At 39.5% G+C, this 27,500-nt stretch overlaps 1 protein-coding gene across 2 annotated transcripts in view; it reads left to right on the plus strand.

Moving 5' to 3' along the window:
- LOC128691416 (leukocyte receptor cluster member 8 homolog) overlaps positions 1-27,500 on the plus strand; it is a 120,334-nt gene that overhangs the window by 49,021 nt on the left and 43,813 nt on the right. Inside the window, exons 4-5 of one of the 2 annotated variants that reach the window (XM_053780286.2) lie at positions 19,480-19,667; positions 25,534-25,776. In XM_053780286.2, coding sequence (XP_053636261.2) covers positions 19,480-19,667; positions 25,534-25,776 — 431 coding nt within the window. The remainder of the gene's footprint in view (positions 1-19,479; positions 19,668-25,533; positions 25,777-27,500) is intronic. The other variant, XM_053780287.2, reaches the window with a different exon arrangement.

Genomic DNA, 27,500 nt, shown 5'->3' on the forward strand with positions numbered 1-27,500 from the left:
TTTGCTTTCCACTTTGAATTTTTATTCTCACAAAAAATAGAAGGTTTACGGTTATGCAGACTACTGCATTAGTGTAGAAATGGTATAAATAATATCAGCACACTTGTGAAAGAATATTAGACTCACCAGTTGATGTGTATTGGATGCTTAGCATGATTTGTCTACTTTTGAATTCTGGTAAAAATCGAACATTTCTGCTATTTTGAGCTCAATTTCAAGGTACTTTTCATTGTAAAACCAGTCAAAATAATCTCAATTTCTGTAATATGTCTTCCATTCTATAAAATGAGACCAGGAAAACTAGAATACAACCATAAATACCATACGAAAATACAGTGCAAAGTCGCTGTTTTAATCCAAAAACACGGTCAGTTTTTTTTCTCTCATTACGCACTGTGTGCTCCAGGATTTTTTTTATACTGCGCACACCGACCACAGACCCATTCTTTCACATGCAGGCCTACTAGCTTTCTCTCACTAGATTTGAGGGCGCTAGAATTTAGGCGTACTAGTACGTCAAAAACCATGGTGCGTAAGCCGTACTAGTATGTCCGAAACCCTGAGAGAGTTAAATGGAGAACACATTTCCGGTTCGTTATCCGTCAGCTGTCCATTCCCAATTTTCAGAGGCCCTACCTTTTCCCTCACCTTTGTCCTGTACACTTGAAAGAGCCCTTTTGTATTAGCCTTTGATTCATTAGCATTTTTAATTTCATAGTCATGTTTAGCTTTTCTAATCCCCTTTTATACTTCTGTTTTTAATTGAATATATTGGTCAGTAAGGTTAATTGCTCTTCTTTTGATGTGCCTATAAAGTACTCTTTTCTCTCCTAGTAAATGCTTTAGCCTCCTGTTAACCCACATGGAGCCATTGTTATTTGACCTAATATCTCTTTGGGGAATACAGTGGACCCTCAGGTAACGGCACTAATCCGTTCCAGAGAGCTTTCCTTTAACCGATTTTGCCGTTTGCCAAATTAATTTTCCCCATAAGAAATAATGGAAATCCAATTAATCTGTTTCAAACAGCCAAAAGTATTAACAAAAAATATTTTGTTTGGAAGTTAGGAGGAAGTGTGGGATTGCCAAAACTTGTCCATAGGGCTGAGGAAGGGTTGTTGAGGTGGTTTGGACATGTAAAGAGAATGGAACAAAAACAAATGACTTCGAGAGTGTATAAATCTGTAGTGGAGGGGAGGCGGGGTAGGGGTCGGCCTAGGAAAGGTTTGAGGGAGGGGGTAAAGGAGGTTTTGTGTGCGAGGGGCTTGGACTTCCAGCAATCATACGTGAGCGTATTTGATAGGAGTCAATGGAGACAAATGGTTTTTAATACTTGATGTGCTGTTGGAGTGTGAGCACAGTAACATATATGAAGAGATTCAGGGAAACCGACAGGCCAGACTCGACTCCTGGAGATGGGAAGTACAGTGTCTGCACTCTGAGGGAGGGGTGTTAATGTTGCAGTTTTATAAACTGTAGTGTAAAGCACCCCTCTGGCAAGACAGTGATGGAGTGAATAATGAAAGTTTTTCCTTTTCAGGCCACCCTGCCTTGGTGGGACTCAGCTGATATGTTAATATTAATAAAATAACTTAGATTAAATATATATTTATAGATGGGGTTGTAAAAGAAGTAAATGCTAGGGTGTTCAGGAGAGGGGTGGGATTAAATTATGGGGAATCAAATACAAAATGGGAATTGACACAGTTGCTTTTTGCTGATGATACTGTGCTCATGGGAGATTCTAAAGAAAAATTGCTAAGGTTAGTGGATGAGTTTGGGAGTGTGTGTAAAGGTAGAAAGTTGAAAGTGAACATAGAAAAGAGTAAGGTGATTAGGGTATCAAATGATTTAGATAAAGAAAAATTGGATATCAAATTGGGGAGGAAGAGTATGGAAGAAGTGGGAGTTGACGTGTCGGCGGATGGATTTATGAAGGAAGAGGTTAATCATAGAATTGATGAGGGAAAAAAGGTGAGTGGTGCGTTGGGGTATATGTGGAGACAAAAAACTTTATCTATGGAGGCAAAGAAGGGAATGTATGAAAGTATAGTAGTACCAACACTTATATGGGTGTGAGGCTTGGGTTGTGAATGCAGCAGCGAGGAGGCGGTTGGAGGCAGTGGAGATGTCCTGTCTAAGGGCAATGTGTGGTCTAAATATTACACAGAAAATTCGGAGTGTGGAAATTAGGAGAAGGTGTGGAGTTAATAAAAGTATTAGTCAGAGGGCTGAAGAGGGGTTGTTGAGGTGGTTTGGTTATTTAGAGAGAATGGATCAAAGTAGAATGACATGGAGAACGTATAAATCTGTAGGGAAAGGAAGGCGGGGTAGGGGTCGTCCTCGAAAAGGTTGGAGGGAGGGAGTAAAAGAGGTTTTATGGGCGAGGGGCTTGGACTTCCAGCAAGTGTGTGTGAGCGTGTTAGATAGGCGACGAATGGTATTTGGGACCTGACGATCTGTTCGAGTGTGAGCAGGGTAATAGTTAGTGAAGGGATTCAGGGAAACCGGTTATTTTTATATAGCCGGATTTGAGCCCTGGAAATGGGAAGTACAATGCCTGCACTCTAAAGGAGGGGTTCGGGATATTAGCAGTTTGGAGGGATGTGTTGTGTATCTTTATAGGTACGTATATGCTTCTAAACTGTTGTGTTCTGAGCACCTCTGCAAAAACAGTGATTATGTGCGATAGAGGTGAAAGTGTTGAATGATGATGAAAGTATTTTCTTTTTGGGGATTTTTTCTTTTTTTTGGGTCACTCTGCCTCAGTGGGAGATGGCCGACTTGTTAAAAAAAAAAAAAATACAGAAAACAGTGACAAATAAATATAAAGCACTAATAAAATGGATAAATGAACATTTAACATCACACTTACCTTTATTGACTCTTGTTGGCATATGGAAGACAAGTAGGAGGCAGGAAGAAGGCGAGTTTATTATGCTTCAATATGATGCTAATATCAACTCTACGACTTATTTATCTATCATAGTTCATCTAATATGACATAATTAACAATAATAATAGAAATGTGATATATTCTCTAGAATGAATAAAATGTCATAATGTATGTGAGGAATAAGTGGTGGTGGTAGTGTTGGGTTTATAAGGGCCACTAAGAGAAGCTGTACATCGTGGTGGTGGAGGCAGCAGCAGAACCCACCACCACTATTCACACTTAAACAATGTAAACAAATCACACCACTCATCCAATACACATTAGCTAGTGGATCTAATGTACATTCATGAATGCACTGATATTATTTATACAATTATTGCAATATTGTATAACAATTTAGTTTTTTTTTGACTAAAAATTCTTTGTGTGAATAAAAAATCTAAATGTAATTCATGTGTAAAGCTTGGAAACATAACTAATGAACATAGGAAATGTTCATTAGTTATGCCAGGAATGCCTGCATTGTTTATTCTGGACCCTATTTTGAAAATGAAATATTTTGAAATTTATGTGAAATTGGCCAAATTACCAATTTCTGATCACTTTATTGGGTAGTTAAAATAGTTGATTTGGTAGTTTGTTGTACTGAATCAATAAAATAGAAAGCATACTAGTGAAATAGCTAAGAATTTGGTCAATTGGAACAATGTAATTGGCCTAAAATAGGAGTCAAATTGGGCAAAATCGCCTCTGCTTAAATATCACTGACAGCTAAATTGCAAAAGTGCAATTTCGTCAGATTTCCATCAAATTTCGTACATTTTGTCTTATTGCCTTCAGAAAAAATTTCTCTACCATTTCGTAGGAAAAACTAACAAAAATTTTTTTTTTAAATTCTTGGACCTTGTGGACACTTTTCAGATTTAGGGTCTGGACCCTCAAGGGGTTAAAAGACATTGCATATTATAAAATGACTATTAAAAATCATAGTTATGAAAGTATGATTTTTAGCAGTCTTTTTTAACATATAAAATGCTGTTGCCATTTCACATCTTCTTATTTTATATTTATTCCTTGTGTGTGCACATACCAATGCGTTGTTCATTTTCTTGTCATATGCGTGAGCGTGTTTGATAGAAGTGAATGGAGACAAATGGTTTTTAATACTTGACGTGCTGTTGGAGTGTGAGCAAAGTAACATTTATGAAGGGGTTCAGGGAAACCGGCAGGCCGGACTTGAGTCCTGGAGATGGGAAGTACAGTGCCTGCACTCTGAAGGAGGGGTGTTAATGTTGCAGTTTAAAAACTGTAGTGTAAAGCACTCTTCTGGCAAGACAGTGATGGAGTGAATGATGGTGAAAGTTTTTCTTTTTCGGGCCACCCTGCCTTGGTGGGAATCGGCCAGTGTGATAATAAATAATAATAATAATGCTGTTTTAGTATATGATGCACCATCATCATGTTTTATCACTTCTAATTTTTCATCTAGTGTTAACCATTTATGTTTACTTAAACTCTCATTGTCATTGCATTTCCTCTTTTCACTCATATATTTGCATATAAAATGGGTACCAGTACTTTTTATAATAAAGAAAAATATTGTGTATATGTATGTACTGTACAGGACTACACAATTTCACTGCTCAGACTGGAGTGATACTGTTGTTTACGTCGTGCTGCTCTGGTACGTACATAGTAGCAGTCCAGTATCGGTGCATAATACAGTTAAATAATTTTTTTCAACGATCCAGCCATATCCCATCAAGGCAGGGTGACCTAAAAAGAAAAATGAAAGTTTTTCTTTTTAAATTTAGTAATTTATACAGGAGAAAGGGTTGCTAGCCTCTTTCTCCCTGCATTTTAGTCCCCTCTTACGACACACATGGCTTACAGAGAAAGAATTCTTAAATAAAATTTATATTGTTTAATTTATAAACTATATTGCAGTGGAACCTCGGTTGTTGAACTTAATTCGTTCCAATTGTCAGTTCAACAACCAAAATGGTCGACAACCAAACCAATTTTTCCATAAAAAATTATGTAAATACAATTAATCTGTTTCAGACCAAAAATGACAATACAGGTCTCTCTCAACATTCGCGTTTTCAACTTTCACGGGCTTCACACATTCGCGAATTCCCAACCGCCAAATTCCCAGCTGCCAAATCATATTTAAGTTTACCGCCACGAGTCCTTACTACCCTCCCTCCGACCCCTGCAACTGGCAGCCAGCCCTCCCACCACTGTGTGGTGAGTGTTTTGTTTGTTCATTATTTGCTATTAAACTACAGTATAAATAATGTAAACCCATTTATGACTGCATATTGGAATGGCTATTCGGACAGGTATTGGAAGGTGACATCATGTGTTTACTCTTGAACACAGCAAAGAATCAAACATTTCTACTACTGCTAATAATAATAATAATAATAATAATATTAATATAATAATAATAATAATAATAATAATAATAATAATATTAATATAATAATAATAATAATAATAATAATAATAATAATAATAATAAATACGATAGAATTGAAGAAGGAAATTGTACAAAAATACGAGGGCTGAAGCAGGGGTGGAGGAAGTGGTTGACGCAGCGTCAGTGTGGCTTTGTTTATGCTGGAGTGGGTATTAGTCTCCGTGCTCTTCCAAACATTTCACAATAATTCATTGTATTTGGTGCTTGTAGATTGAGTGTGACTGGAGTGGTTGAGGCAGTGGGTGAGGCAGTGATAGAGGCAGTGGTAAAGGCAGTGGGTGAGGCAGTGGTAGAGGCAGTGGGTGAGAGTTGTAGAGGCAGTGATATTTACTAACATACATGTTATAAATAATAATAGTACATAAGAACATAAGAACGAAGGAACACTGCAGCAGGCCTACTGGCCCATGCGAGGCAGGTCCAAGTCTCCTACCGGCTTAAGCCAATGCACCCAACCTAGTCAGGTCAGGTCACATTGACTTAAGGGAGGAACACGGCAACTGACCTGGTAGCACAAGCTATCAGGTCTAACTCACACCCACCCACATCTACTCATGTATTTATCCAACCTATTTTTAAAGCTACACAACGTTCTGGCCTCTATAACGGTACTTGGGAGTTTGTTCCACTCATCCACAACTCTATTACCAAACCAGTACTTACCTATATCCTTCCTGAATCTGAATTTATTATTATTATTATAAATGTTATTAATATTAACATGTACTATTATTATTTATAACATAGATGTTAGTAAATACCACTGCCTCACCCACTGCCTCTACCACTGCCTCACCCACTGCCTCACCCACTGCCTCACCCACTGCCTCACCCACTGCCTCACCCACTGCCTCACCCACTGCCTCTACCACTGCCTCTACCACTGCCTCACCCACTGCCTCTACCACTGCCTCTATCACTGCCTCTACCACTGCCTCAACCACTCCAGTCACACTCAATCTACAAGCACCAAATACAATGAATTATTGTGAAATGTTTGGAAAAGCACGGAGACTAATACTCCAGCATAAACAAAGCCACACTGACGCTGCGTCAACCACTTCCTCCACCCCTGCTTCAGCCCTCATATTTTTGTACAATTTCCTTCTTCAATTCAATCGTATTTATTATTATTATTATTATTATTATTATTATTATTATTATTATTATTATTATTATTATTATTATTATTATTATTATTATTATTATGATCATTATTTTTGTATTATATTATTATTTTTATATTATTATTATTATTATTATTATTATTATTATTATTATTATTATTAGCAGTAGCAGAAATGTTTGATTCTTTGCTGTGTTCAAGAGTAAACACATGATGTCACCGTCCAATACCTGTCTGAATAGCCATTCCAATATGCAGTCATAAATGGGTTTACATTATTTATACTGTAGTTTAATAGCAAATAATAAACAAACAAAACACTCACCACACAGTGGTGGGAGGGCTGGCTGCCAGTTGTGGGGGGGTCGGAGGGAGGGTAGTAGGGACTTGCAGTGGTGGAGGCAGTGGTATTTAATAACATACATGTTGTTAAGGCATAACGTATGTATTTAGTACAGTTTACGACGTTTTCATGTATTTTATGATTGCTCATGGTTCAACAAATTAAGGAAGCAGTATTGTATTATATTTCCCTACAATATATTGGGGCACCAAACATTCACGGTTTTTCAACATTCGTGAGGCTCTTGATCCCCTAACCCTCCCGAATGTTGAGGGAGACCTGTATAATAATTTATTAATAATAAAACAATTACTACATAAAACAATGTATAAAATTATACAGCACATGGAAACTGTAAAAATGAATGCTAAATGAAAATTTAACTGAAATACTGTACAATAAATGAAAATTTAATTGCCTCTTACCTGCCAGAGGAAAAGTACTGGCAAAATTCTAGTGGCTTCAAATCTTGCAGGAGAAAGCTGGTAGGCCTACATGTGAGAGAATGGGACTGCATGCACCGCAGCATGCAGTGCATCATGAGTAAAAAAGCTGCGACTGTGTTTTTGGTTTACAGCAGCGACTTTGCTGTGTATTTTTGTGTGGTATTTATGGTTGCATTCTCATTTCCTTGGTGTCATTTGATAGAATGGAAGATATATTACAGAAATAGAGGTGATTTTTCAATGGTATTTAATGACTAAAAGTAACTTGAAATTGAGCCCAAAGTAGCTGAAATGTTTGATTTTTGGCAATGTTTAAAAGTAAACAAATCATGTCATGCGTCCAGTACACATATCAACTGGTGGGTCTAATATGCATTCACGAATGTGTTGATATTATTTTACAATTATTGCAATTATGTAGTAGTCTGAATAACAGTAAATCTTCTATTTTTGTGCGAATAAAAATTCAAAATGAAAAGCAAGCGTAATATAAGAGGGGCCTGGTGACATGACTAATGAACCCATAAAATGTTATTTTAGTGCCCGGAATATCTGCATTGTTTATGCTGGACCCTGTTTTGAAATTGGCCTTTCTTGAATCTTGTGTAAAATCAGCCAAATTACAGATCACTTTATTGGGTACAGTGGTACCTTAACTTATGAGTGCCCCAACTTACGAGTTTTCCAAGTTATGAACTGTCACTTGGTCAATTTTTTTGCTTTGTATTGCAAGCCAAAATCTGAGTTACGAGCAAGCTTCAGATACGCCGCCACTAGTTAATGCAGCGAACACCACAGTAATGCACGTGGTTACCTTGCCATGGAAGCATCTCTCTTGTGTTGTGCTTGCAATTTTTGCAGTTATTTTACCAAATTTCTTTTTTCTTACCATGGGGTCCTAAGAAAGTAAGTGAAAAGGACAGTGCTGAGAAGAAGAGGAGGATGATGTTCATTGAATTAAAGCATGAAATCATAAAAAAACACGAGTGAGGTGTGCGTGTAGTCAACTTGGCAAGGCAGTACAAGCGTAGTATGTACTTCGTAAATGCCTCATGCCTTCTCGCAGAGAAGGCTTGAGGCATTTACGTTGATTTACTTCCGAGATATTCACCCAAAACGTAGGCCGGTCTCCTGACTTGGGGGGGGGGGAGATTCCGAGAAAATTGCTTTTATTTCGGTGTTTTCCTTATGAAACTTGTGATCTAGTGCACTTAGTCTCACAAGCACTCCGTTTTCTCTTATAATAAGACCTCAGAAGGGCAAGAATGAGAAGATAAGGCTAGAGCGATAATTATTTTTGCCTCAGGAGTGGCTGCCACCACTCGTCACATAATGACATATTTTATTAATTTTAGAGTATATATCATGTTTCTGCGTTATTTATAGTGGACCCTCAGTTAACCCTTTCAGGGTTGGTGTCGTACTAGTACGGCTTGCACGCCAGGGTTGGTGCTGTACTAGTAAACATAAATTCTAGCTCCTTCAAATCTAGCAAGAGAAAGCTGGTAGGCCTACATATGAAAGAATGGGTCTATGTGGTCACTGTGCACAGTATATAAAAATCCTGCAGCACACAGTGCATAATGAGAAAAAAAAACTCGGACCGTGTTTTTGGTTTAACCCTTTCAGGGTCCGTCCCGTAGATCTACGGCTTTACGTTCAGGGTCTAAACCGTAGATCTACGCCAAAATTCTAGCGGCGCCAAATTTAGCACGAGAAGGCTAGTAGGCCTACATCTGAGAGAATGGGTCTGGGTGGTCAGTGTGCACAACATAGAAAAAATCGGGATGCCCGCATGGCATTGTGGGAACGCCGGCAAAGTAGCTTTGTTCATTGTGCCTGGCGACAAGGAAGCTCTCACTCCCCACTCACTCTCGGGGCGAATTCTGACTCTCCTCTTCACAACTTACAGTTCTAAGACTGATGGAAGTGGAGCTGAAGACGAATTCTATGGTTTTGAACCATATGGTACCATTGTGCCATATGGTACAACGGTACCATATGGTATAATGGTGCCATGTCATACAATGGTATCATATGGTACAATGGTATATGGTACAATGGTACCATATGGTACAATGTACCATATAGTACATTGTGCCATATGGTACAATGTACATTATACAATATGGTACAGGGACCCTAATGGAAACAAGTCTGTCTGGCTTTTTTGGGTTATCCTAGGTTCGTACAAAATCTTAGGATAACCCAAAAAAGTCAGGGTGACTTATTTCAATAGTTATCCCTGTATCTGTACCATATGGTGTCCTGTACTGTATGGTACCCTGTGCCATATGGTAACCCTGTACCATATGGTACCCTGTACCATATGGTACCCTGTACCTTATGTTATCCTGTACTGCATGGTACCCTATACCATATAGTACAATGTACCATATGGTACCCTGTAACTGGTCAATAGGTGTTGGTGGCATGAGACACCAGCCAAGACTGAGTGAGTGGCGAGACAAAGTGCTTTGTCATCCACCTCAAGGAACACATCAGGTTCCTGTACATTTGTAAATATATAATAGAACATTACTAATATACAACATTTTTGCATATTTTTGTTGTAAACTATTGTAAACAAAATAATAATGAAAATATTAGTGTGTTGAATACAACAGTACCATATGGTACAATGAATGATATGGTATCATTGTACTGTATGGTACAATGTACCATATGGTACCATTGCATCATATGGTACCATATGGTACCATTACACCATATGGTACCATAAGGTACCATTGCTCTGTATGGTACCATTGTATCATATGGTACCATTGTACCAAATGGTGCCATTGTACCAAATGGTGCCATTGTACCATATGGTACCATTGTATCATATGGTACCATTGTATCATATGGTACCATTGTATCATATGGTACCATTGTATCATGTACCATTGTATCATGTGCCATTGTGCCATTTTGTACCATATGGTACCATTGTATCATATGGTGTCATTGTGCCTTATGGTACAATTGCACCCTATGGCACCATTGTACCATATGGTACTATATGGTACCGTTGTATTCAACACAATAACCTCACTAATATTTTCATCATTTTGTTTACAATAAACTTGTAAACAAGTTTTGTAAGCAATATAATGATAAATTAGTGCAGTTATTGCGTGGAATACAATGAGTGTACACTAATACAATATACATTATACTGGTCTCACAGGCCACAAATGTTATTAGAAAAAGAAAAAAAAATAGAAAAAAGAAAAAAGTATAAAAAACGCAAAATAAAAAAATGGGATTTTGCGTTAGTCACTGATGTTGCCGCCACCCGGTCATTTTGGGTCAACTTCCCGCTGCTGTATCTCGATAAGTACTGATCAGAAATTTGTGTTTTTGTCTTATTGCCTTCCCAAAAATACACTCTTTAATTCAGTAAGAACAAATTATTTTTTTTTTTTTTTTTCAAAATTTCTTGGACACTGGAGCACCACTTCAGATTTTGACCTTGGACCTTGAAGGGGTTAAAACAGCGACTTTGCACTGCATTTTCGTATGCTATTTATGGTTGTATTCTAGTTTTCTTGGTCTCATTTTATAGAATGGAAGACATATTATAGAAATTGAGATGATTTTAATTGGTTTCACAAGGAAAAGTACCTTGAAATTGAGCTCGAAGTAGCAGAAATGTTCGATTTTGCCAAAGTTCAAAAGTAAACAAAAAATGCCATGCGTCCAATACACGTCAACTGGTGAGTCTAATATTCTTTCACAAATGCGCTGATATTATTTATACCGTTTCTACACCAACGCAGTAGTCTGCATAACAGTAAATCTTCTATTTTTTGTGAGAATAAAAATTCAAAGTGGAAAAGAAAAGAAATGTAAGAGAGGCGTGGGGACGTGACTGATGTACAGAGGAAATGTTATTTTAGTGCCAGGAATGTCTGTCTTGTTTATTCTGGACCCTATTTGGAAATTGGCATCGTTTAAAAATTGTGTGAAATTGGCAAAATTGCCAATTTCTGACCACTTTATTGGATAGTTAAAAATCAGTAAATGGGTGGTTTCTTGTACTCATTCGCTAGAGAAAATGGAGCTCTAGCGAAATAGTTATGATTTTTGTCGACTAACAGAACAGAGAGTAGTCGTCAACAGAGTAAAGTCCGAGGCAGCTACGGTGAAAAGCTCTGTTCCACAAGGCACAGTACTCGCTCCCATCTTGTTCCTCATCCTCATATCCGACATAGACAAGGATGTCAGCCACAGCACCGTGTCTTTCTTTGCAGATGACACCCGAATCTGCATGACAGTGTCTTCCATTGCAGACACTGCAAGGCTCCAGGCAGACATCAACCAAATCTTTCAGTGGGCTGCAGAAAACAATATGAAGTTCAACGATGAGAAATTTCAATTACTCAGATATGGTAAACACGAGGAAATTAAATCTTCATCAGAGTACAAAACAAATTCTGGCCACAAAATAGTGCGAAACACCAACGTCAAAGACCTGGGAGTGATCGTGTCGGAGGATCTCACCTTCAAGGACCATAACATTGTATCAATCGCATCTGCTAGAAAAATGACAGGATGGATAATGAGAACCTTCAAAACTAGGGAGGCCAAGCCCATGATGACACTCTTCAGGTCACTTGTTCTATCTAGGCTGGAATATTGCTGCACACTAACAGCACCTTTCAAGGCAGGTGAAATTGCTGACCTAGAAAATGTACAGAGAACCTTCACAGCGCGCATGAAGGAGATAAAACACCTCAATTACTGGGAGCGCTTGAGGTTCCTAAACCTGTATTCCCTGGAACACAGGCGGGAGAGATACATGATTATATACACCTGGAAAATCCTAGAGGGACTAGTACCGAACTTGCACACGAAAATCACTCACTACGAAAGCAAGAGACTTGGCAGACGATGCACCATCCCCCCAATGAAAAGCAGGGGTGTCACTAGCACGTTAAGAGACCATACAATAAGTGTCAGGGGCCCGAGACTGTTCAACTGCCTCCCAGCATACATAAGGGGGATTACCAACAGACCCCTGGCAGTCTTCAAGCTGGCACTGGACAAGCACCTAAAGTCGGTTCCTGATCAGCCGGGCTGTGGCTCGTACGTTGGTTTGCGTGCAGCCAGCAGCAACAGCCTGGTTGATCAGGCTCTGATCCACCAGGAGGCCTGGTCACAGACCGGGCCGTGGGGGCGTTGACCCCCGGAACTCTCTCCAGGTAAACTCCAGGTACATTGGAATTCACCGAAAATAGGGCTCAAAGTGGATGAAATCGCCGATGCGTAAACATTGTCGAGACTGCTAGATTCACGAGAGCATAATTCCGTAAGTTTTCCATCAAATTTTGTACTTTTGGTGTCATTATGATCGGGAAAAGATTCTCTATCATTTCACAAGAAAAAATAATTTTTTTTTTCAAAAATTTCCTACCCTGAGAACGAGTTTAGGAGAGGGCCTGCTGACCCTGAAAGGGTTAACATTAATCCGTTCCAGAGAGCTTGTCTTTAACTGATTCTGCTGTTATCCGAATTAATTTTCCCCATAAGAAATAATGTAAATCCAATTAATCCGTTCCAGACACCCAGAAGTATTAAAAAAAAAATGATTTTTTTTTCACATGAAATATGTATTTCCCTACACAGAAAACAGTGAGACATGCAGAATAAATACATAAATAAATAATAAAATGGCACTTATCATTATTGAAGATGTATTGATGAGTGATGAGACGGGAGGAGGGGAGAGGATGGAGGAGTTTACAATTGTTTGGAAGGGGAATCCCCTTCCATAAAGACTTCAGGTAGCAAGTCCTTTTCTGGGGTTACTTCCCTTCTTTGTATTTTAATGCCACTAGGACCAGCTTGAAAGTCACTGGACCCCTGTTGCACCAAAAATCTGTCCAGAGAGCTCTGTTTCTGGCGTCTCCTTAAGATTTCCCTAAAATGGGATGCAACATTGTCATTGTAGATGTTGCCAGCATGGCCTGCAACAGTTATCTCAGGGTGATGTTCATCCATAAATGTGTGCACATAAGAACGCAGGAACACTGCAGCAGACCTGTTGGCCCATACTAGGCAGGTACTTCACAAACCATCCCACTAACAGAATCGTATTTGCCAAACCCAATTTTCAATGCTTCCCAAGGAATAAGCTTCGATAATTCTATTCACTCATGCACAAGTCCCAATCAAATCAAATTGTGTGTGTGGGGAAGTACCAAAGTACCCTGTTTGGTATGTGGGGAAGTACCCTGGCTGGTGTGTGCAGAAGTACCCTGGCTGGTATGTGGGGAAGTACCCTGGCTGGTATGTGGGGAAGTACCCTGGCTGGTGTGTGGGGAAGTACCCTGGCTGGTATGTGGGGAAGTACCCTGGCTGGTGTGTGGGGAAGTACCCTGGCTGGTGTGTGGGGAAGTACCCTGGCTGGTGTGTGGGGAAATACCTTGGCTGGTGTACATAAAAAGCAGGAACACTGCAGCAAACCTGTTGGCCCATACTACCACCATTACTACCACCACCACTTTTATATCTTTCTACAAGCTTTTTCTTGAATTCTGAAGTGTTTCTCACCCTTTTTACCAAAGGGCTGGCACTAGAAGCTTTCTTTGGACCCCTGGTGGCTTATTTAGCAGTTACTAGCACTAAAAACAATTGAATAATACAAAATGTATCACATATATGTGTGGATTCGTCCTCACTGACTTGTAAACAATGGCACGTTGGCTGTACATGGAGTGTCTAGGCGTTCACTCCACGTGGACATGTTCGGGACGATTGTCTTTAACAGAGTTCTTTGTTGTTAACTGAGCCAATATTTTGATGCAAAAACGTGTTGTTATCCGAATTTTACGTTATCCGATGACGTCGTTAACTGAGGGTCCACTGTATGTTGTTTATTATGTCATGTGAGATCAATTGTGATAGATAAATAATCCGTAGAGTTGATATTAGCGTTATATTGAAGTATTTTCTCCTGCCTCCTGAGAGCCTGGAATTCCTCTGGAACAGATTAGTGGTATTTCAATTAATTTCATTGAAGAGAATTGATTTAATATATGAGCAAAATTAAGTTACGAGCTGGGTCACGGAACGAATTAAACTCGTAAGCCAAGGTACCACTGTAGTTGAAATAGGTAAATGGGCATTTTCTTGTGCTCACTCTATAGAATAAAAGGAGTTCTAGCGAAATAGCTGAATTTGGTAGACTGGAACAATGGAATTGGCCCAAAATAAGAGCTCAAAGTTGACGAAATCACTGATGTGTAAATATCGCCAAGACTGCTAACTTTGCGATAGCATCATTCCAGAAGTTTTCCATCAAATTTCGTACTTTTGGTTTCATTACCTTCACAAAATGCAGAGCAAGAGCTCAGGAGCTGTTTACAGCATGCGCGTTAGTCGCTATACTGACTGAGGCCCATGCTGTGGACTCTGTATGGTGATCATGTCAGCCGAGCATTGTCGATCGACAACCAAGACTACACATGAAAACCATGTTGAATAAATTGGTTTTCAAACCGATTTGTTTGACAACTAGTCCATTTGACAACCGAGGTTCCACTGTACAGTGGAACCCCAAGTTTCGGCCATAACCCACTCCAGGAGCTAGGCCTAAAGTTGAAAAGGTTTAAATAATGTAAATCCAATTAAGCCGTTCCACCCAAAAATATTTACAAAAAATTTGTTTTTTTTTTTAAGAATAAATACTATAGTTTTACATACAGAAAACAATGAGAAATAAATATAAAGCACTAATTTTAATGGATAAATGAACATTTAACCCTTAAACTGTCTAAACGTAGATCTGCGTTCGCTTGCGTAGTGCTCCGAACGTAGATCTGTGTTGTTTTTTACATTCTTTCTTATTGAGAAAATCAAGGTCGGAGCACCATGTTTGGATAGTTTAGAGGTTAAATTAGTTTTACCTTTTTTTGAAAACTTTTGTTGGCATATGAGAGAGGCAGGAGAGTTTGTTTGGAAGCAGGACAAGATAGTCCTTCAATATGAAACTAATATCAACTCTACGGCTTATTTATCTATCACAATTCATCTATATGACATAATAAACAATATTATTATTAACATAGAAACATGACATATTACTCTAGAATAAATAAAATACGTCATTATGTATGTCATGACAGGTGTTGTGTTGTTGCTGGGTGTATAAGGGCCACTGAGAGGCTAAGCATAAGTGGCAGCACAGGGGGCCCTATATACCTCAGACAACAGTGGAGGAGTTAAGTTTCATGTCGTGATTTTTCTATCGCTTAACTTGCTACACTGTTAATGCTACACTTTATTGCTGGCTGGCGCTATAGCTTTTATCGACTCATGTTACTTTAGTATCGTACATATCATAGAAACACTGAAGAAGGCACATTCTCCCCTCTCTCTTCCTTCTCCACTTTCGTACTTTGCTACAATTTCTTTATTCAATTCTATCGTGTTTGATTTTTGCCGATGTTCAAAAGTAAACAAATGATGTCATTTTCCAATAAATGTCCAAGTAGCCATTCTGATATGCAGTCATGAATGGGTTGACATTATTTATACAATTATTACAATATTGCAGCAAATCTTTTATTTTTTGTTTGAATAAAAATTCAGAATAGAAGGCAAGAGTAATATCAGAGGGGCCTGGAGACATGACTGATGAACATAGAAAATGTTATTTTGGAGCCAGGAATGTCTTCATTGTTCATTCTCGACCCTATATTGAAATTGTCATACAGTGGACCCCTGCATACCGTTGGCATCACATAACGTTAAATCCGCATACCGATGCATTTTATCGCTAAGATTTTGCCTCGCATACCGCTAAAAAACCCGCTCAACGCTATTCGTCTGAGACGCGTCTAATGTGCGGCCTGAGCCAGCCTCACATGTTCCGCCGGTGGCATTGTTTACCAGCCAGCCTCCGCGGTAACATCCAAGCATACAATCGGAACATTTCGTATTATTTCAGTGTTTTTGGTGATTTTATCTGCAAAATTTTAAGTGACCATGGGCCCCAAGAAAGCTTCTAGTGCCAACCCTACAGGAATAAGGGTGAGAATTACTATAGAGATGAAGAAAGAGATCATTGCTAAGTATGAAAGTGGAGTGTGTGTCTCCGAGCTGGCCAGGTTGTATAGTAAACCCCAATCAACCATCGCTACTATTGTGTCCAAGAAAACGGCAATCAAGGAAGCTGTTCTTGCCAAAGGTTCAACTGTGTTTTCGAAACAGAGAGCGCAAGTGATGGAAGATGTTGAGAGACTCTTATTGGTGTGGATAAATGAAAAACAGATAGCAGGAGATAGCATCTCTCAAGTGATCATAAGTGAAAAGGCTAGGAAGTTGCATGAGGATTTAATTAAAAAAATGCCTGCAACTAGTGATGATGTGAGTGAATTTAAGGCCAGCAAAGGTTGGTTTGAGAGATTTAAGAAGCATAGTGGCATACATAGTGTGATAAGGCATGGTGAGGCTGCCAGTTCGGACCACAAAGCAGCTGAAAAATATGTGCAGGAATTCAAGGAGTACATAGACAGTGAAGGACTGAAACTTGAACAAGTGATTAAACAGGCCTTTTTGGAAGAAAATGCAAAGCAGGACCTACATTACTCAGGAGGAAAAGGCACTCCCAGGACATAAGCCTATGAAAGACAGGCTTACTCTGTTGATGTGTTCCAATGCTAGTGGTGATTGCAGAGTGAAACCTTTATTAGTGTATCACTCAGAAACTCCCAGAGCGTTCAGGCAAAAGAATATCCTCAAGGCTAATTTGTGTGTGCTGTGGAGGGCAAACAGTAAGGCATGGGTCACTAGGGACTTTTTCTATGACTGGTTACACCAAGCATTTGCCCCAAATGTGAAAAATTACCTAACTGAAAAGAAATTAGACCTTAAGTGCCTCCTGGTGTTAGACAATGCCCCTGGTCATCCTACAGACGTGGCAGAGCGACTTTCTGGGGACATGAGCTTCATTAAGGTGAAGTTTTTGCCTCCTAATACCACTCTTCTCCTGCAGCCCATGGACCAGCAGGTTATTGCAAACTTCAAAAAACTGTACACAAAAGCTCTGTTTGAAAGGTGCTTTGTAGTGACCTCAGAAACTCAATTGACTCTAAGAGAGTTTTGGAGAGAGCACTTTAATATCCTCAATTGTGTAAACCTTATAGGTAAGGCTTGGGAGGGAGTGACTAAGAGGACCTTGAACTCTGCTTGGAGGAAATTGTGGCCACAATGTGTAGATCAAAGGGATTTTGAAGGGTTTGAGGCTAACCCTGAGAATCCTATGCCAGTTGAGGAATCCATTGTGGCATTGGGAAAGTCCTTGGGGTTGGAGGTTAGTGGGGATGATGTGGAAGAGTTGGTGGAGGAGGACAATGAAGAACTAACCACTGATGAGCTGCTAGATCATCTTCATCAGCATGAGGCCAGACCTGAGGGAACTGCTTCGGAGGAGGGGAGAGAGAAATTGAAGAAGTTGCCTACTTCAAAGATTAAGGAAATGTGTGGAATGTGGCTTAAAGTGCAAACCTTTTTTGATGACAGCTATTGCAAGCCGTGCTGGTGACTATTACACTGACAATGTTGTGAACCACTTTAGGAAAGTCATAAAGGAACGGAAGGTACAGGCCTCTATGGACAGATATGTTGTGCGACAGAAGTCCAGTGACTCTGAAGCTGGTCCTAGTGGCATTAAAAGAAGAAGGGAAGTAACCCTGGAAAAGGACTTGACACCTCAAGTCTTAATGGAAGGGGATTCCCCTTCTAAACACTAAGACTCTCCTCCTCCCATCCCATCAATCATCACCAGATCTTCAATAAAGGTAAGTGTCATGTAACTGTGCATGTCTTTTTCAGTTTGTGTGTATTAAAATTAATATTTCATGTGGTAAAAATTTTTTTTTTCATGCTTTGGGGTGTCTTGCTTGGATTAATTTGATTTTCATTATTTCTTATGGGGAAAATTCATTTGCATAACGATAATTTCGCATAACAATGAGCTCTCAGGAACGGATTAATATCGTTATGCTGGGGTCCACTGTATTTTTTAATTTTCATGAAATTGGCCAAATTGCAAATTTCTGACCCCGTTATTGGGTAGTTGAAATCGGTAAATGGGCAGTTTCTTGTACTCAATCGATAGAAAAATTGGATTTCTAAAGAAATAGCTGAGTTTGGTCGACTGGAACAATGGAATTAGCCGAAAATAGGGCTCAAAGTGGGCGAAATTGCCGATTCGTGAATATCGCCGAGGTCGCTAACTTCACAAGAGCATAGTTCCGTCCATCAATTTTTGCTCTTTTGGTGTCATTACAATCAGGAAAAGCTTCTCTATCATTTCATAAGAAACAATAATTTTTTTTTTTGAGGGGAAATTTTTGCGACACCAGGAGACACCTCAGCATTTGGGGTTGTGACAGTCAAAGGGTTAAAAAGGAATACTTTATATATCAGTGGTAGTCAGCTTATTGGTATAATGATTACTATAGTGGTAATAAGGTGGTATTGGGTTTTATTGTGTGCATGTAGGTGGTTTTGTTATTGAACCAAGATTACTGCCATGAAAAGAGAAAAAAGAGTGAACAGGAAAAGTTATTACCTCTGAGCTATGAGTCACAATCACTATATGTAGTAGGGAAGCTCAATACCATACTTCATGTGTCCTTCGTACGAGCCTGGCCTATGGCCTGGCTCTGAAAGTAGAAAGACTTGAAACTCTTCAAAGGATTGTTCTATAATTTTATTTTATTTGTATGTTCCATACAGCTACAAGTAACTGCTAGCTGTGTGGAACATACAAATGAAATAAAATTACAGAACAATCCATACAAAGCACACACATAAAATATAGTATTGAGCTTCCCTACTACATACTGTATAGTGTGGTGAGGTTTTTTAAACGGAGTGAACACCCAGGTCTGGTATACAAGAGGTCGCTTAGCCACATGGCTAAAACCTGCATCAGGAGACATTTTTCTTGCTAAAACAATGCCACCATCTCCCACATATTTTTTAAAATATGTTTATTTATATATTGAGATTTGGTGCTAGGGTTTATACAAAATATAGACAATACATATTACAGTATCACAATATTTTCAAATTGATTATTTTGGTAATAACAGCCTGGATGTCTGAGATACAACATTCAAATGTTTTTAAGCACATTACTTAATAGTTTTCTCTAATTTTCAGAATTGGGATGAAGAATCACTTCCTAGTATACACAGTGAGTCTGCAGTCAACTTAATAACACAGATGAAGAACTGGAGTGATGCAGGATCAGACACAAGCTCTACAAGTCCTATGAAACAGCAGAACAAGAAGTCACTTTATAATAAGAAACAATTAATTACATCTGGGTATTCTGCTCGAGCAATAAGGTATAATAATTAGGCATGTGTGAGTGTGTTAGATAGGAGGGAATGGAAACGAATGGTTTTTGGGACCTGAGGAACTGTTGAAGTGTGAGCAGGGCAATATTTTGCGAAGGGATTCAGGGAAACCAGTTAGCTGGATTTGAGTCCTGGAGGTGGGAAGTACAGTGCCTGTACTTTAAAGGAGGGATATCGGATATTGGCTGACTTGAGTGACATCTAAACTTCTGTATCTGAGCGCCTCTGCAAAGACAATGATTATGAATGTATGATGGTGAAAGTGTTGATTGATGAAAGTTTTTTTTTGGGTCACCCTTCCTTGGTGGGAAATGGCCAACATGTTAAAAAAATGATAGTATTAATTAGTGTTCATGTTATAGACAATAATAATAAATAATAATAATAATAATAATGAGAGAAAAAGTTAGCACATGAGAGGTTTTTACAAAGTAGAAGTGATACAAGGAGGGGAGAGTATATGGAGAGAAAAAGAGTGGTTAAGAGAGTGGTGAAGCAATGTAAAAAGAGAGTAAATGAGTGAGTGGGTGAGATGTTATCAACAAATTTTGTTGAAAATAAGAAAAAAAAAATGAGTAAGTTGAGGAAGCCTAGGGAACAAATGGATTTGACAGTTAAAAATAGGAGAGGAGAGGTATTAAATGAAGAGTTAGAGGTATCGGGAAGATGGAGGGAATATTTTGAGGAACTGTGAAATGTTGATGAAGATAGGGAAGCTGTGATTATGTGTATAGGGCAAGGAAGAATAACATCTTGTAGGAGTGAGGAAGAGCCAGTTGTGAGTGTGGGGGAGGTTTGTGAGGCAGTGGGTTGAATGAAAGGGGATAAGGCAGCTGGGATTGATGGGATAAAGATAGAAATGTTAAAAGCAGGAAGGGATATAGTTTTGGAGTGGTTGGTGCTATTATTTAATAAATGTATGGAAGAGAGTAAGGTACCTAGGGATTGGCAGAGAGCATGCATAGTTCCTTTGTATAAAGGCAAAGGGGATAAAAGAGAGTGCAAAAATTATAGGGGAATAAGTATGTTGAGTATACAGTGGACCCCCGCATAAAGATTACCTCCGAATGCGACCAATTATGTAAGTGTATTTATGTAAGTGCGTTTGTACGTGTATGTTTGGGGGTCTGAAAGGAATAATCTACTTTACAATATTCCTTATGGGAATAAATTCGGTCAGTACTGGCACCTGAACATACTTATGGAGTGAAAAAATATCGTTAACCGGGGGTCCACTGTACCTGGTAAAGTGTATGGTAGAGTTGTTATTGAAAGAATTAAGAGTAAGACAAAGATAGCAGATGAACAAGGAGGCTTTAGGAAAGGTAGGGGGTGTGTAGACCAAGTATTTACAGTGAAACATATAGGTGAACAGTATGTAGATAAGGGTAAAGAGGTTTTTGTAGCATTTATGGAATTAGAAAAGGCATATGACAGGGTGAATAGGGGGGCAATGTGGCAGATGTTGCAGGTGTATGGTATAGGAGGTAGGTTACTGAAAGCAGTGAAGAGTTTTTACTAGGATAGTGATGCTCAGGTTAGAGTATGTAGGAGAAAGGGAGATTATTTCCCAGTAAAAGTAAGCTTTAGAGAAGGATGTGTGATGTCACCGTGGTTGTTCAATATATTTATAGATGGGGTTGTAAGAGAAGTGAATGCGAGAGTCTTGGCAAGAGGCGTGGAGTTAAAAGATAATGAATCAAAACAAAGTGGGAGTTGTCACAGTTGCTCTTTGCTGATGACATGGTGCTTTTGGGAGATTCTGAAGAGAAGTTGCAGAGGTTGGTGGATGAATTTGGTAGGGTATGTAAAAGAAGAAAATAAAAAATGACTAGGAAAGAGTAAGGTTATGAAGATAAAAATATTAGGTGACGAAAGATTGGATATCAGATTGGAGGGAGAGAGTATGGAGGAGGTGAATGTATTCAGATATTTAGGAGTGGACGTGTCAGCAGATGGGTCTGTGAAGGATAAGGTGAATCACAGAATTGATGAGGGGAAAAGGGTGAGTGGTGCACTTAGGAGTTTGTGGAGACAAAGAACTTTGTCCATGGAAGCAAAAAGGGGAATGTATGAGAGTATAGTTATACCAACACTCTTGTATGGGTGTGAAGCATGGGTGATGAATGTTACAATGAGGAGAAGGCTGGAGGCAGTGGAGATGTCATGTCTAAGGGCAATGTGTGGTGTGAACGTAATGCAGAAAATTCGTTGTTGGGAAATTAGAAAGTGTGGGATTACCAAAACTATTATCCAGTGGGCTGAGGAGGGGTTGTTGAGGTGATTTGGACATGTAGAGAGAATGAAACAAAACAGAATGACTTTGAGAGTGTATAAATCTGTAGCGGAGGGAAGGCGGGGTAGGGGTCAGCCTAGGAAGGGTTGGATGGAGAGGGTAAAGGAGGTTTTGTGTGTGAGGGGCTTGGACTTCCAGCAAGTGTGCATGAGCGTATTTGATAGGAGTGAATGGAGACAAATGGTTTTTAATATTTGACATGCTGTTGGAGTGGGAGCAAAGTAACATTTATGAAGGGATTCAGGGAAACTGGCAGGCCGGACATGGGTCCTGGAGATGGGAAGTACAGTGTTTACACTGTGAAGGAGGGGGTGTTAATGTTGCAGTTTTATAACTGTAGTGTAAAGCACCCCTCTGGCAAGACAGTGATGGAGTGATGATGATGAAAGTTTTTCTTTCTCGGGCCACCCTGCCTTGGTGGGAATCGGCCGATGTGTTAATAAAAAAAATAATAATTCTTCTTTCAACACACTGGCGGTATCCCACCGAGGCGGGGTGGCCCAAAAGGAAAAACGGAAGTTTCTCCTTTTACATTTAGTAATATATACAGGAGAAGAGGTTACTAGCCCCTTGCTCCCGGCATTTTAGTCACCTCTTACGACACGCATGGCTTACGGAGGAGGAATTCTGTTCCACTTCCCCATGGAGATAAGAGGAATTAAACAAGGATGTATAGTCCCTTTATATGAAGGGAAAGGGGACAAAAGAGATTGTAAAAATTATAGAGGAATAAGTTTACTGAGTATACCAGGATAAGTATACGGTAGGGTTATAATTGAAAGAATTGGAGGTAAGACAGAATGTAGAATTGCGGATGAGCAAGGAGGCTTCAGAGTGGGTAGGGGATGTGTAGATCAAGTGTTTACATTGAAGCATATATGTGAACAGTATTTAGATAAAGGTAGGGAAGTTTTTATTGCATTTATGGATTTAGAAAAGGCATATGATAGAGTGGATAGAGGAGCAATGTGGCAGATGTTGCAAGTATATGGAATAGGTGGTAAGTTACTAAATGCTGTAAAGAGCTTTTATGAGGATAGTGAGGCTCAGGTTAGGGTATGTAGAAGAGAGGGAGAATACTTCCCGGTAAAAGTAGGTCTTAGACAGGGATGTGTAATGTCACCATGGTTGTTTAATATATTTATAGATGGGGTTGTAAAAGAAGTAAATGGTAGGGTGTTTGGGAGAGGGGTGGGATTAAATTATGGGGAATCAAATTCAAAATGGGAATTGACACAGTTACTTTTTGCTGATGATACTGTGCTTATGGGAGATTCTAAAGAAAAATTGCAAAGGTTAGTGGATGAGTTTGAGAATGTGTGTAAAGGTAGAAAGTTGAAAGTGAACATAGAAAAGAGTAAGGTGATGAGGGTATCAAATGATTTAGATAAAGAAAAATTGGATATCAAATTGTGGAGGAGTATGGAAGAAGTGAATGTTTTCAGATACTTGGGAGTTGAAGTGTCGGCAGATGGATTTATGAAGGATGAGGTTAATCATAGAATTGATGAGGGAAAAAAGGTGAGTGGTGCGTTGAGGTATATGTGGAGTCAAAAAACGTTATCTATGGAGGCAAAGAAGGGAATGTATGAAAGTATAGTAGTACCAACACTTTTATATGGATGTGAAGCTTGGGTGGTAAATGCAGCAGTGACCAGACGGTTGGAGGCAGTGGAGATGTCCTGTCTAAGGGCAATGTGTGGTGTAAATATTATGCAGAAAATTCGGAGTGTGGAAATTAGGAGAAGGTGTGGAGTTAATAAAAGCATTAGTCAGAGGGCAGAAGAGGGGTTGTTGAGGTGGTTTGGTCATTTAGAGAGAATGGATCAAAGTAGAATGACATGGAAAGCATATAAATCTATAGGGGAAGGAAAGAGGGGTAGGGGTCGTCCTCAAAAGGGTTGGAAAGAGGGGGTAAAGGAGGTTTTGTGGGCGAGGGGCTTGGACTTCCAGCAAGCGTACATGAGCGTGTTAGATAGGAGTGAATGGAGACGAATGATACTTGGGACCTGACGATCTGTTGGAGTGTGAGCAGGGTAATATTTAGTGAAGGGATTCAGGGAAACCGGTTATTTTCATATAGTTGGACTTGAGTCCTGGAAATGGGAAGTACAATGCCTGCACTTTAAAGGAGGGGTTTGGGATATTGGCAGTTTGGAGGGATATGTTGTGTATCTTTATACGTATATGCTTCTAAGCTGTTGTATTCTGAGCACCTCTGCAAAAGCAGTGATAATGTGTGAGTGTGGTGAAAGTGTTGAATGATGATGAAAGTATTTTCTTTTTGGGGATTTTCTTTCTTTTTTTTTTGGGTCACCCTGCCTCGGTGGGAGACGACCGACTTGTTGAAAAAAAAAAAAAAAAAGAACTAGAAAGAAAATAGAAGAAAACCCAGAGGGATGTGTATATATGTGCTTGTACATGTATGTGTAGTGTGACCTAAGTGTAAGTAGAAGTAGCAAGACATACCAGAAATGTTGCATGTTCATGAGACAGAAAAAAGGACACCAGGAATCCTACCATCATGTAAAACAATTACAGGCTTTCGTTTTACACTCACTTGGCAGGACGGTAGTACCTCCCTGGGCTGCTGTTGTGTACCAACCTACTACATATAATAATAATAATTATAATAGTAATAATATAATAGGTAGTAGGTTGGCAGACAGTAACTGCCCAGGGAGTTACTACCGTCCTGCCAAGTGAGTGTGAAACGGAAGCCTGTAATTGTTTTACATGATGGTAGGATTGTTGGTGTCTTTTTTCTGTCTCATAAACATGCAAGATTACAGGTACGTCTTGCTACTTCTACTTACACTTAGGTCACACTACACATACGTGTACAAGCATATAAATACACACCCTTCTGGGTTTTCTGCTATTTTCTTTCTAGTTCTTGTACTTGTTTATTTTCTCTTATCTCCATGGTGGAAGCGGAACAGAATTCTTTCTCTGTAAGCCATGCGTGTTGCAAGAGGCGACTAAAATGCCTGGAGCAAGAGGCTAGTAGCCCCTTCTCCTATATATATTACTAAATGTAAAAGGAGAAACTTTCGTTTCTCCTTTTGGGCCACCCCGCCTCAGTGGGATACGGCCGGTGTGTTGAAAGAAAGAAATACACCCCTCTGGGTTATCTTCTATTTTGTTACTAGTTCTTGTTCTAGTTTATTTCCTCTTGTCTCCTTGGGAAGTGGAGCAGAATTCTTCCTCCATAAGCCATGCATGTCATAAGAGGCGACTAAAATGCCGAGAGGGGCTAGTAACCTCTTCTCCTGTATACACATGTACTTTAAAGTTAAAAAGAGAAACTTTTGTTTTTCTTTTTGGCCACCCTACTTCGGTGGGATACGGCTGGTTTGTTGAAAGAAGAAGAAGAAGAAGAATTCATTCTCTGGCACTTTGACTTGCAAGTGACCATCAGCAGCCTCATAAATGATTAAGTCAACAAGGAATCCTGGTAAGAGATTAGCCTGTCGGAGAGGCATACAATTTACAACCCTCAGCAACATAAAACAAAATAAAAAGTATTGCTTATTACCTTTTAATTTCTTTTTCAAGCAGATCTCATCGATCGAAGTCTCGTTCAAGATCTCGTTCCCGATCAAAGTCTCACTCCAGATCAAGATCCGTTTCACGGTCAAAATCCCGATCCCCTATGTATAGAAAGGGAAGGCGTGATATCAAACGCCGGCACTCCTCAGAGTCTGAAGAAGAAAATAAGGGGTTCATACAACTAAGTTCCAAGAGGGGGCGAAGCCCAGGAAATAGAGGAAAAGGAAAGAAGATGAAAGCAAAAAACAAGTGAGTAACTTGCATTTTTCTTTTTAACACATTCCCTGTCTTCTACTGAGGCAGGGTGACCCAAAAAGAAAGAAAAAAGACTTTCACTATCATTCGACAGTTTCACCATCACTCACACCTAATCAGTGTCTTTGCAGAGGCGCCCAGATATGACAGTTGAGATGTCACTCCAAACTGCCAATATCCCAGACTCCTACTTAAAGTGCGGGCATTGTACTTCCCATTTCCAGGAGCCAGGTCCAGCTAACCAGTTTCTGTGAATCCCTTCACAAAATATTGCCCTTCTCACACTCCAACAGCTCCTCGTCAGGTCCCAAAAACCACTCGTCTTCATTCACTCGTATCTAACACACTCCCGCACGCTTGTTGGAAGACCAAACCCCTCTCCCACAAAACTTCCTTTACCCCATCCCTCCAACCTTTTCAAGGAGAAGCCCTACCCCGCCTTCCTTCCCCTACAGATTTATACGCTCTCCAAGTCATTCTACTTTGTTCCATTCTCTCTAAATGACCAAACCACCTCGTAAACACCTCTTCAGCCCTCTGACTAATACTTTTAGTAATGCCACACCTCCTTATTTTCACACTACGAATTCTCTGCATAATATTTACACCACACATTGCCCTTAGACAGGACATCTCCACTGCCTCCAGCCGCCTCCTTGCTGCAGCATTTACAACCCAAGCTTCACACCCATATAAGAGTGTTGGTACCACTATACTTTCATACATTCCCTTCTTTGCCTCCATTGATAATATTTTTTGTCTCCACATGTACTTCAACGCACCACTCACCTTTTTTCCCCTCGTCAATTCTGTGGTTAACCTCATCCTTCATACACCCATCTGCTGACACATCAACTCCCAGATAACTGAAAACTTTCACTTCTTCCATACTCCTCCTCTCCAATGTGATATCCAATTTTTCTTTATCTAAATCATTTGATATCCTCAGCACCTTATTCTTATCTATGTTCACTTTCAACTTTCTACCTTACACACCCTCCCAAACTCGTCCACTAGCCTTTGCAACTTTTCTTTAGAATCACCCACAAGCACAGTATCATCAGCAAAAAGTAACTGTGTCAACTCCCATTTTGTATTTGATTCCCCATAATTTAATTCCACCCCTCTCATGAACACCCTAGCATTTACTTCTTTTACAACCCCATCTATAAATGTATTAAACAACCATAGTGAAATTACACATCCCTGTCTAAGACCTACTTTTACTGGGAAATAGTTTCCCTCTCTTCTACACGCCCTAACCTGAGCCTCACTATCCTCATAAAAACTCTTTACAGCATTTAGAAACTTACCATCTATTCCATATACTTGTAACATCTGCCACATTGCTTCCCTATCCACTGTATCATATGCCTTTTCTAAATCCATAAATACAATAAAAACTTGCCTACCTTCATCTAAATACTGTTCACATACATGCTTCAATATAAACACTTGATCTACACATCCCCTACCCACTCTAAAGCCTCCTTGCTCATCCGCAATTCTACTCTCTGTCTTGCCTCTAATTCTTTCAATAATAGCCCTACCATACACTTTTCCTGGTATACTCAGTAAACTTATCCCCTTACAATTTTTACAGTCTCTTTTGTCCTCCTTCCCTTTGTATAAAGGAACTATACATGCTCTCTGCCAGTCCCTAGGTTCTTTCCCCTCTCATACATTTTTTTTTTTTTTTTTTGAACAAGTCGGCCGTC

Source organism: Cherax quadricarinatus, chromosome 36, assembly GCF_038502225.1.
Source record: "Cherax quadricarinatus isolate ZL_2023a chromosome 36, ASM3850222v1, whole genome shotgun sequence".
Classification (NCBI taxonomy): Eukaryota; Metazoa; Arthropoda; class Malacostraca; order Decapoda; family Parastacidae; genus Cherax; species Cherax quadricarinatus.